General features: G+C 39.7%; 1 protein-coding gene across 2 annotated transcripts in view; it reads left to right on the forward strand.

Moving 5' to 3' along the window:
* The window catches only part of FAT3 (FAT atypical cadherin 3), a 323,651-nt gene that overhangs the window by 227,955 nt on the left and 83,270 nt on the right, over nucleotides 1-12,426 (forward strand). For both annotated transcript variants that reach the window (XM_059827150.1, XM_059827219.1), the window contains exons 6-7: nucleotides 999-1,138; nucleotides 10,812-11,087. In XM_059827150.1, coding sequence (XP_059683133.1) covers nucleotides 999-1,138; nucleotides 10,812-11,087 — 416 coding nt within the window. The remainder of the gene's footprint in view (nucleotides 1-998; nucleotides 1,139-10,811; nucleotides 11,088-12,426) is intronic.

Genomic DNA, 12,426 nt, shown 5'->3' on the forward strand with positions numbered 1-12,426 from the left:
TGTGATGAATATACCTTAAGACTTTGTTTGTCAGCAGTGTTGTGTTCCACCTCTCCCTGTCCCCAGCCTCCAAAAATTTCAGACTCAACTCATACGAAATTCCACTTTATAGATGAGTGAGTAAGAAGCAGCTTAGCAGCAGGGAGCGTGTGCTTTACTTCTGAACATAATGAGTGGTTCTAATTTATAAACTATAGCTGTGGCTGAGAAATCCTGTAACCCTTTAATCTCAAATTATTTATGGCTTTCTCTGATGTTTTAATAGATTTTTTCCTTCTTTTTCCTTTTTTTCTTTCACCTGAGACTCAGGAGGGTTTTTGCACTGCTGCATCACTCAGTGTGTGACAGGATAAGGGGATATTAGTTTCAGAACAGTACTTTGTGAGGGGTTTTTTTATGGAAAAAAATTTATGATGTGTATCCTGTCAGATCTATTTAAATAATTCCTAAAAGACTAGTAGAATTTGACCTTTGCTGCCAGTAATTATCATTGTCCTTGAAATTAACATAACAAATCTCTATTTGCATTTTTAAATTGATTATAATTGTAATTTTTAAAGACTCAGTTGATGGTCTTTGCACCCACGAGCATCAGTGAGAATTTCCTGAAAATAAAATTTGCAGACTAAAACCCTCTTAAAATGATTTTTATACAAAAAGATAATTGTGCTTGTTCATTATCCAGACTACAAGGGCACGCATCTTATGGGCTTATAGCCATTTGATTCTTTTTATAGACTCAGTTATGGTTCACTTAAATATACTGCTAGATTTTTTTTCTTGCAGTGCATTTTAATGATATCTGCTTTCCAATATACAAACTGTGCTTTGAAATATAAATGAGTTATGAACAAAGAAGTATCAGTAGATGTACTGTGTATGCTAAGGCAAGCTGTTAAGATGGATGCCGGTAAACAGATATGCCCACTTCTAGGAACGTTTTCAGTGGAAGTTTTCCAGAGATGGCTAATTTAATTGTATTTTTGTGCAACAATTAGGAGGGAATTACGATAGTTCTTTCGACGCGGAGAAGGGAGTGGGCACTATTGTCATTGCAAAGCCTTTGGATGCAGAGCAGAGGTCAATATATAATATGACTGTGGAGGTCACCGATGGAACAAACATTGCCACGACTCAGGTAGAATATCTATCACATTCCTTTCTTGGCAAGTTTTTCATTTGTTAGTGGAATGTATATGCTATAAAAATTAATAATTTTGCCATTTAAATAAAACCTCGTCCTTTGAGACCACTGCTAACTAATGGAGGGGATATTTTTCAGACCCTTTCCATCTGGTTGTAAAGAATTGGCTGTTGACTGTTTCAAAGCGGTATTTCTCCTTTTGTCCTCTTCGTGCTCACACGAAAGTAATTTGCCTTCCTCCAGCTGAGGGAGTCCCTATCACAGGCAGCGAAGCTTAGGTTTTGACAATTGTATCACCCCGTAATGGTCCAAAATACAATAGTGCTTCTGTGGTGTTGGGGAATATTGCTATTGATTGTATTAAATGGAGTTTATACCTCTCATCCTCCCAAGACCCAAATGTGGGACATAGGATCAATTGTTCAGAGAAGAAATTGTTCAGAGGCGAAAATTAAAATTCAAAAGATCTCTCCTTATGTGTCACTGCCTGCGATTACATCGTCTTCTGGGGAACAGCCCCAGTGAACCCTTTAAAACCAGGCTTGCTTATCAGGGTCAGTGCCTTCCAGCAATTAAAAAGTCAGGTCAGATGAACATGAAGGGCTGGGATAACGCTGGCTCTGACACATGCTTGTCGGAGAGACCCTGACGCAGAGCCTGCATATCTGTTTGGTGGGAACCAGTGTGGAGTTGGGACATGGTCAGGGTCATGGGACAGGGACTCTGCAGTTCAGGTGGCACCTGGGAGACTCCACAAAGAGCCAAATTCTTCAATACGAGGTAGAGTTGTGTGGTATGGATTAGCTAGGGCCTGAAATCCTACATCTGAATTACTGCCCCAGTGTAAAGTGTGCCTATAGCCTGGATATTATTTGACACATAGGGAAAAATACATACTAGTAGAGGATGCCTGTGTGCAGCCTCAAATCCCAGATTAAATGCGGTTTATAGAGGAAATGAAGAAAAAAAAAAATGTGATGTTATTTGCCTCTTTATAATGCAGAAGAAAGGCCTCAACAGTTTTTATATTTACATATATGCATGTACACGCAGATGCTTCTGTGTTACCTTGTCTTTTTGCTCAAATGGTTCAGATGTAAATCTGTATTCACTGATCACAACACCAACTTTCCTAAGAGACTGTTAAATCATTGAGTGCTTTCTCAATCTGAATTCCTGTTTATAACCAGCCCTAAAATCTCTATCTAAGTATCCCTATCAGATAATTTCTCCTGATAATCCACTCGATAAGAAAATATCAGTTAATAGTAACTTAGGTGGTAGGAAATCTGCTATTTTCCCTGCTAGTTTCACTAATTAATTGCATCTCTGCTAAAAACATCCCTTATTTTTAACTCAATTATATCTGGCCTGCATTACCTGTTATGCCTTTCTCTGCTCGATTAAAGAGCTCTTTAAAAACCAGTATTTTCTCCCCAGGAAGGCACTTAGAACAGTCAAATCACGTCCTGGTCTTCTGGTAGACAAGCGAAGGAAAATGGCTGGCCTCTTCATGTTCCCGCTCCATAAGGCTTTTTCTTCTGGAGCAGTTTTTTGGTTTGCGTTGTTTTTTAATCTTGGCGACACTCTCAGTTCATCTTTAAGAAATGTGGTGTTGAATCCCTAACACAACACTTTTTTTCTTGCAAACATTTCAGCCAGACAGATATTAAAAAGCACAGGGAATTTCAAACATGCTGGATACAAGTAATTGTTTATTGGTTTTGCTGCTTTTGAGTTAATAAATTGACCCCTATGACAGTCCTCAAAACCTATTTTGATGAAAACCCTACATTTTTAATTAAAACATATGGTAAAAACATATTTCAGTAAAGCTGTTGCATTCTAAAAGAAGTCTGGGCATTCTTTGTAACAGTGATGTGACCTATTTAAAGATGTTAGATAGTAATTTAAGATTGCAATAGTACAGCATTAGATAATCATCGGTGGGTACAGGCCCTTCCTCCCTCCTCTCCATGTGGACACTGTTTAAATATTTAATCATGGCCTGGACAACATCTGAGAATGTGTTTCTTTAGGTCTTCACAACAGAGATTTCAAAATCGATCATCATCTCAAAGCTGCCAGAATTTTGGCCTGCCTAATTATCTCTCCCTTTTACAAAACTTTCATACTGTATATTTGACTGTACTTTGGAGCCTTTGGTTACCTCATTCATCTTTATTTCCTTTTGGAACAATAATAAAGAACTCAAACCGATAGGTTAAGTAAAACATGTCATAGAAAGAGTCAAAAAAGCATCTACTGATGGCTCTCAGTGGCCTTGTTCTGAGTTTTGATAAAATGACATTGTAAGTATTTTGTCTCATGTAAGTAGTACCACCTGCATTTTTAACTATAGCTGCAAGAAGATTTGGTAGAAGAGGAAGCGGGTGGAAAGCAAATGTATAAATTCATCCCCTTGTATAACAATAAAATAATATAAAGCCCCCCCCCCCCCGCAAAGTGCGATGGTTTATTATGAAACAGCTGATCATCGCCATGCCAAATGGAACAGTCTCGCTTTTTATTCCACCCCACCTGTTTCCCTTTATCTCTTCCTTGCCTTTTCTCTGTTACACAGTTGGAGATGGTAAAATACAGCGTAAAAATGCCAAAGATTTTTGCTTCGGTAACATGATCCCTGGCACAGACTCACATTAAGTTTCTTCAGCAATGCTCCTGCATGCCTTAAACTCCAATAAACTGTTTGCTTCCTTCATGCCTTACTGTGCACATGGTTCACTACCGTGCCATGAGAGGAAGGAAATCATTTTGATTTAAAAGTTACATCTGTTCTATTAGTGGTTCACTGTTGTGAAAAGAGGCGAAAAGAACATATGGAATATTAAAAAAAATTTAAAAATCACAAACTTCCTTTGTAACTGAAAGCCTGTTTGGTTTGGGCCTGATCAGGATTTCAAAAAGGAATAGTCTCCAAAGTGAGAAGCAAAGCGCCGGGACTCGTTGAACCACTGCCGCACACCGCGCTGCCCGTGCAGCTGAGCCCCAGCCATCCCGGCAGCATAGCTGTGATGGGGAGGGATGGAGGGGGCAAAGACGAAGAAATGTTGACTCGCTTGATTTATATATTTGGAGTGTGGGTATAAAGCTTCTGTCACGTTGATTAACTTCTAGGAAGGCTAAGTCTCCTGACTTAGCCAGGGAGCGCTTTTGGTTTTTCCCCTTAGCTTAATTCATCATTGCTCAAGGCCATGTGGTAATTTATTAAAGGCTGAAGGCGTACGTTGGCTCTAAATCCCCACGAAATGCGATTCCTGCAGCTGCCAGGCAAGCTGTTGGCCTTGGGGAGGGGACAGGGCTTCTGCATCCCGCGCGCTGGAAAGAGCCGGGACAGCAGCTCCGTGCAGTGACCCGGGTCCTCGCCACCGCCACTGCCTCCCTTCGGGCTGGGAAAGGGTCTCTTGCCCTCGCTTGAGCAGAGAGAGGAACCTCCCAGCAAGAAATCAGTATAATGGTATCTAAATGCCCACTCCTGCTACAATTTTGACTGACGGTGTAACATTAGAGGTTCTCTTGGTTGGGAGTCTGGTTTATCCCAAAGCCTCCTTTTTTTTACTGAACAACTCAAATCCTTTACATCCAAACACAGCATATGAATAGTATTTATTTATTTCTTTGTAGCATGTGCTGTTGAGTTTTGCTAAAATACCCACAGAAGGGTACAGTGGGGAACAATCATCTAAGTGATCATAATTTTTCACTCTTATTGAGAATGTTGTACTAGAAGATAGTTATTTTTTTTAAAAACAGCCTCCTGGAGTCATGATATTATATGAAAAAGACAGTTTTACTTCTTGCTTATTTTTTTACCTTCTCCTTCTTTCTCATCATCCTAACTGCTATAAAAAAGATGCTTTAAAGTATGAAGGCTGATGCTTCCAAGCTAGGAGGCAAAAAGTCCCTCAGTTTCACTTATTGCAAAACCACCTCACTATTTCCCAGCAGAGTGGACACTCAGAGAGGAACATGCAGTTCCCTCTGAAAAGTTTTTATAGATCAATACGTGGTTGCTTGTAACACCTTCAGCTGGAGCCAACCAGGCTGGAAGAGCAGACGGGAGAAGTTACTTCTCATTGCCCCTTTCTGTCTCTCCTTGCAGAAGGTTGTGGACTTTTATTTATTCTTCTGCTCAGGGTTGACCTTTAGCTGCAAGTTTCAGGATACCAAACTTGGTGTCATCTTTCAGAGAACACCTTTTCTTTATAAGATTGTTTCATAACAAAGAGGAGCGGATCAATCACCCTGCGTGAGGGTGGTTAGATTAGCTGAACGGTGAAAAGCTCTTCTTAGAGAACCATGGCCAAAATGTAGATAAGACATTAGAGCCTGCCAAAAGAGGTTCTGGGCTGTGGATTCTTCTAGGACGGACAAGAAGACAGGGGGTTTCAATTCAATTTTTCACTTTTGCTCAGTTGAATGTTTCTTCCAAACTAGAACCAACCCAATCCTTGATGTTTTTTCTGTCCATCGAGCAATCTCAGCACTGCCTTGCCTGTGAAACGAAGACTTTTCCCCCCATTTTAACATAACATAAGGGGCACAGTAAAGTATAAATAACAGGCCACTGAGGTTGATAGGCAAACTGCATTTTTATGTTAAGGTTGGGGTTTGGAGGAGAGAGAAACTTGTCAGGAAGTAGCAAATAAAGTTGTATGGTAACAGTATTGACAGCAATATTAAATCAAAATAGGTTTTCAAAACCCATACAAAAGCGTAACCTGAGTTTAAGCAATTCAGGCACTTAATAGGTTGTACTACAACACTGTGCCCAGACCAAGCAATTAGCCAGGGAGATTCTTCCAGCTTCAAATGTCTCTAAAGCAGCTCCTGGCATTTATCCAGTTTTCACTCAAATGCGTTTGTGCCTAAACCAAAGGTATTTGTGATGGGCAACATTAAAAACAGCTTTGGAGAGACTTCCTGCATTAGGTTTTGTCCTGCTTTGATTTGATTGTATTTCTCTAGGCCTTTCACTTACCACTTTGAATACAAAATCTTTGCTAATGCTCTGAGTGTTACTTTGCCTAATTTGTAAGCTTGGAGGCCCATGAATCCTTTATTTGAAACTTGCTTTAACTGTGGGAAATAGGAAGTGAGCAGGGAGAAGCAAATCTTTTATGGCAAGGCGCTTGTTCGGACTATAAATTAGTCTCTGCACAATGGAAGCAGAAGGAGGCAAGCCTGCCTTTCTGAAGCCTGCGACACGCTGGAAAAGATATGAGCTTTCAAGGATAACCAGGCAGAGACTGCTTTGCTGCATGTTTGCTTTATGAGCGTGGAAAAAAGACGTGCAGCTAATGTTTGTCTATGAAAAGTGGTTTAGTCAGTAACCTTGCACAGTCCTCAGCAAAGAGGAATCCCTACTTAGCAGCAAACAAATAGTAAACATTTCTATTCATCAACTTTCGGAGATGTGTTGGGAAACTTTTAAAGCCTTTGATTTACACAATGGGTATTGTCACAGCTTAACACCCCAGGCATCTACACAGGAATAAAAGATATTTATGCAACACAGCTCTTTCTTGCCATATCTTCCATTTGGAAATAAATGTGTATTAAAGTATTAAATTGCACATACGCTGTGAGTCTTTAAGTTGCTTCTGTAGGTTAGCACTTGATTTTGGGTGAAAGACGTGCTACAGGCTGGCTAAAGCTTAAGGCTTCAAGGAGCAGAATGCTGGCCCTTTTGAAGTCAGTGGGAAATTTGCCAGTAGTACCAAGATTTTATGCCTAAGTTTGGCAGTCGTTAAATGAATTTGAGTAACTTTCCTCATATTAACGATCTGGTGGAATTAGGCTTACTCAACTTCACATATGTTTGTAGGATCAGGTTTTCTCTAAGCCTGGTGTTCGTGTCAGTGTAACGTTTGTCCGTTATTAAAGGAAAAGGTTGTTCTCTGTTTTTAAATAACACCTAACTAGAAGTCATCCTACTGGAGCAGGAAATCTTCTGCATAGGAAGGTGGCATTTTAAGATGACCTAGTAAAAGGGGGGTGGCTGGAAAAGAAACAAACCTAAGCATGCAGCCCTGAACTTCTTCCCTAGCTTTGCCACTGCACTTCTCGTGTGGCTTTGGTAAGTTATTTAACCTTGCTGCCAGGCAGTGTTTTGCCGGGCAAAGGATGGGGATAATAACAGTCACTTGCTCCTCCAAAGGCCTGTAATGATTGAAGTACTAATACCTATTTAAAATTGCATTTAAGTTCCATTTTATTTTACTTGATTTTTTTTTCAAGTAGCTCCCAAGACTGTTGAATTTTGAAGAACATAAAAGAGTTCCATTTTCTCCCTTTCCATAGCTTGTGGGTTTAACAGAGCTCTCTATTCCTGTATATAATCTAACTTTGTTCTGTTACAAGGAAAATCCACCCCCCTCTAGTAAAGGAGAGACCGTAATGTTAAAATTACAGTTGACTCTCAGGGATTTTGAGGGACAGCTGACAAAAATTAGAAATACTCTTAACTGCTTTAATAGACGAAATTGTGAATCAATAATGACCTCTTTATTCATTAGCATCTCTAACCCACCGCCTTCCATCTCCAGATGGAAGTGGCTGTTGAAATGCAGAGTATGTAATAAATAATGTGTATTTCAATGTGGATCACTTGACAAATGATTAAAATACTGTCATCCCTGGGGAGGAATATGCCTACCACTTAAACAGGCACTTGATCAGTTTTATAGTAGATACGAAGTGAAAGAAAAAAAAGGAAAAAAAAAAGTTGTTCTTTTCTGGAAACTATCAAAGCAATTTTAAGTGTGTAGTTCCCCGTAAGTTGGGGGAACAACCACAGTGAATGAGGACCTCAATTTTCTTATCTTTTCCCCTCTCCATGCCTCCCACTCCCCAAGCACCATCATGGTCCATATCTGTGTGTCAGGGCATCAGCTTACACCTTTTTCAGTGGGAAGAAATCCTGCTTTGTGAATCCACACTATATTTTCCATAGTCTCCTGGTTTGCCCTTGGTCTCCGACACTAATCCAGTCCCACCCTGTTTAGTTTATGCAGTCTAGCGAAGGCATAAATCACAGAGCCATGGCTTGCACAGTCACGGTGCAGGCTTTCTGGTGGATAAAGCTTTATGCCCTCCTCTGCTTTCCCGATTTGCCAGTGATATAATGGGAAGTAAACCCCAGCACTGGGGTGATCACACACCACGCAAACAAAACAGCATGTCACCACTGTAGCAGTACCTTTAAGACACATTGGTGTGCATCTGTACATTTTTTTTTTCTTACAGAATAGCTTGAGCTTGCACACAGCAATGTTAAAAACAAATTCACACATACGAGCCCGTCCCCCCACAGGGCAGCTTACTCGTTCAAGGTAAACTGTGCTATACTAGCATCAGCAGAATCAAACACTCTTGGTATTTCCAATCAAATCCATCTAAAATGGTACATGACAAAGTTTTAGGTCACTAATTAAAAGTAAAATAAAATGTGTTTTCTTCCTGTCTGTGCTAACAATGCAGCAGTAAAATAATCCAGCCATGTTACAGTGGTACCTGGCAAGGACTGTGGGTATCAAAACTGCTCAAGAAGATGTCTTTAAGTGTTAAACACTGGTAATCAGATTATCCCCAACTCAGATTGCTTCAGTGTCTCTTCCTTACACTAACAAAAGTGGTTCAGCACTGGTTCTGTGTCCCATTAGAGCAGAGTTGAAGTCTTTCATTTTACAACATTTCATATTACAACTCATTTCTTCACATATTTTTCAGATGTGCATTTGGCTTTTTTTTTTTCCTTAGTCAGGTCAGAAACACACCTTGATATATTGTATAGCAACAACAAAAATATAAGAAGCTAACTCTTCATCATTACTATAGGCCCAGCAATGTATACTTCGTCCCAATTTTATTGCTATCTGCCCAAGACTGAAGCATAATTCAATATAGGCTTCGCCCTGCTTCACTCTGTTGTACCATAATCTGGTGAAAATTAAATCGTATGGAATGCGCAATTGAAGTCCTATGCCGTTTAACTTACAGAACATTTTATTTCAGCTGTCTTTTAAACAGTTCCCAGGCTAGTTCATTACAACTACCGCTTACAATTGCTCATGTTCCTTCTGGTAATGTGTTCTGCAAACCCTTCCAAATATCATGGAAATCTAAAAGTTTCATTTCTCTCTGAGGCCAACATCTGTTTGTGCAATATAGCAGTAAAAGTATAACTGTATTTTTCTTCTGTTAAGAAAGTATGAGTGAACAGGGCTTGACGAAGCAAAGTAATAAAATATTTGCTTAAAAAAAAGCTAGGTATTTTTCAGAACAACAAAGAAAATATCATGAGATCAAGTCTCCTAGTCTTAGGGAAGAGTCCTGTGCATGGCCTTTCCCATGTTGTTCATTGGACTATTTCCTACTTCAAAGCCCTTGGATAAAATTCACTCACTGTACAATTAGGTGTGGGCTTTCACAGGTGTATTCTGCAAAAGATACTTTTTGTTTCCAGTACTGATAAAGAGGCAACTCTTTGCATTGCCTCTTTCAGTATTACATAGTTTGTCAAGGGTTTTGCTGCCACGGTGCCCAAAGTAATCTATAGCGTACAAAGTCTGGAAAGCAACTCTTCTCCAGGGAGTGACTCCTCCAATGGTGAAAAACACAAAACCTCATCGGAGCCACACACACATAACATTGCATAGTCACATAACTTTTGAAAGGCAAAGCTTGGAAAATAGGGATTCTTATTAGTTACCAGGGTCAGCTTGTGATATATTGAAATGGGTGTAATAGGCAGCAACAGCAGCATCCTGGCTGCCTTCCCCCTCTCCAAGTTTCTTTAGGGATCAATACCAAGGTTTTAAAGACAGACTTGAAGCAAATGGCACAGTGTTCATTCACATTTTAGCAGCAATCTTGCCGTTCGTAAACTGCAACAGAAGGAAGGCAAATAGGTGTTCGAGGGGAAAGTGAGTTAGTTGGCAATAAAGTCACCCGTCACTGGCAAAGGAAGAGCAAGGATGAAACCATAAAAATAATCCTTCTCTGTCACCAGTGCCCTGAGATTACCTGTCCTTGGTGGTATGTATTGATCTGAGTGGGGTGGGCTTGCATGGTCATGAGGTCATGTCTCCTGTTCTCGCCCCATCAAGTGTCACCATTCCTAACACAGCCTAAGGTGTAACAGCAGCTGTCACGATTTGACATTGCTAGTATGTCCCAGAGCAATATATTGGGCAGAAAACAACACAGGATTTAGCCGAATCTTGATTATACAAAAAGCAGATTTAAGTAACATGAAAAGGATCCTTTTATAAGCTTCTTAATAGTGAAAGGGAAAGGAAATCCCATAATAGCTCTAGAAGTATCTTGTAACCAGAGCAGTAACAAGGGACAACAACACCCTTCATATGACCATTGTAGGAATATTTTCCAATCCATAGGTACTGAAAATACGGACTTCTTTCCCAGACTCTGAGTAGGTCTTATAATTAAGAACATTTTGCCTCCAAAGTCATATCCTTACTATTTCTTTTGATCTGAACAGTAAGCATTTGATATTAAATGATGTTTCTCAGTCCCACCATACAGCATCATAACATCATCAGCCATCTAAAGTAAATTATATTTCTCTAGGTGCCAGACTAGACGTCAATAACTTCAAATGTTTTTCTTTTATTAACTGTAGGTTCTTATCAAAGTGTTGGATAACAATGATAATGGCCCAGAATTCTCTCACCCAAGTTACGATGTCACCATTTCAGAGGACATCCTCCCTGATACTGAAATACTGCAAATTGAAGCTATAGACAGAGATGAAAAGCATAAGTTGAGCTACACTATTCACAGCAGCATCGATACAGTCAGCATGAGAAAATTCAGAATTGATCCCAGCACTGGGGTGCTCTATACTGCTGAGAGATTAGACCACGAAGCTCAAGATAAGCACATCCTTAATGTCATGGTAAGAATGCAATATTCACTTGTCTCAGGACACAATCACTGCTGCTTCAGGTGCTTACGTGCCTTAGTCTTTGCATGAGGAAAGGACTCTTAGTGCAGTAAGTAGTCATTAATTTCATCTTGCCTGCCCTGCTCTGTATTTACTTTACTTTTTTTATTTGGGCTTTTTTGGGAAACTTACTGTGAATTCATTGTATGGAATATGATATGATTTGCTATCTCAAGGGAGAACCAGCAGGAAATTATTTTATCTCTTGGCATCTGGTCCTCTCACTCAAGGTAATTTTCAGACTTTTTGAAGTGAGACTGAAAGTTATTTGAGAAGTTGTTATTCACAGGGAGGTAACTGCTTTCTTGCCATAGAGAATCCTACAGTCTCTCTGAATACAAGCCTCGTTTATAGTTTACTTTTATGGACCTATTTCGGTACATAAGCTGTTGATATGCAAAATAGCTTTCAGCTACATTTCCAAATGTTTGGATATGCAGAAAAAAAAAATTAATTACCATTTTTTGCTCAGTGTGTCTAAATTACAAAACATAAGTCTATCTGTTTTCAAGTGAAGGCTGTATATTATGCACAGGAGGTTAATAAAAAAAAAAATAATCTGTGTTGGTGTAAACATTGTAGTCCGCCATTTTCTTTAACCACTTAAGACTCCTGCAGAAGAGATTTTTGAAGGAACAGCTCATAACGTGTTAGGTGCGGGGCCGTCTCTGGGCGGGGGAGCCCAGGAGTCAGAGAGCTGCTGTGAGATCCAGTGAGCAGGAGCTGAGTGGGGTCTCAGCTCACAGCGTGACAAGCTGCAAGTCCTTTGGCGAGCAGGTTAAGAAAGAAATATAAAGTGAAGCACAAAGTGACACGGCTGATAGAGGTCATTTCCCAGTACTTGTGTTTGATCTCCAGCTGATACAGTAAGGGTTTTGTTCTACTTATGGAAAACCAAACTTTTGGGGATCATGTTGGCAGGATTATCAGTGTAGTAATGCTGAGATTTTTTTAGTATGGGGTTGAGAGAGGTGCGATAAATGATACCTCTTTTGGGAGTGCTCAGCGTTAAAGGTAATTCCTACTGTTTACTATTGGTATCATCATTTTCAAAAAGGTATGTACATATATAATGATGAAAAAGTCCATTGGCAGCTACAAGCTGTCATGATGATTAGGTGCCATGCATTTTTTCACAAGTGAAAAAAACAATCTCTAAGCTCTTCCTGTTTCTTTAATTTTACTGTGTGCCATCTCACATATGAATGTGTTTTAGTCTGTTCTTTGGGACAAATGTATTTTTTTATTACTTTGTATTAAATAGAACGGAAAGTATTATTAGCACTCAGAT

Source organism: Gavia stellata, chromosome 1, assembly GCF_030936135.1.
Source record: "Gavia stellata isolate bGavSte3 chromosome 1, bGavSte3.hap2, whole genome shotgun sequence".
NCBI classification, from domain to species: domain Eukaryota; kingdom Metazoa; phylum Chordata; class Aves; order Gaviiformes; family Gaviidae; genus Gavia; species Gavia stellata.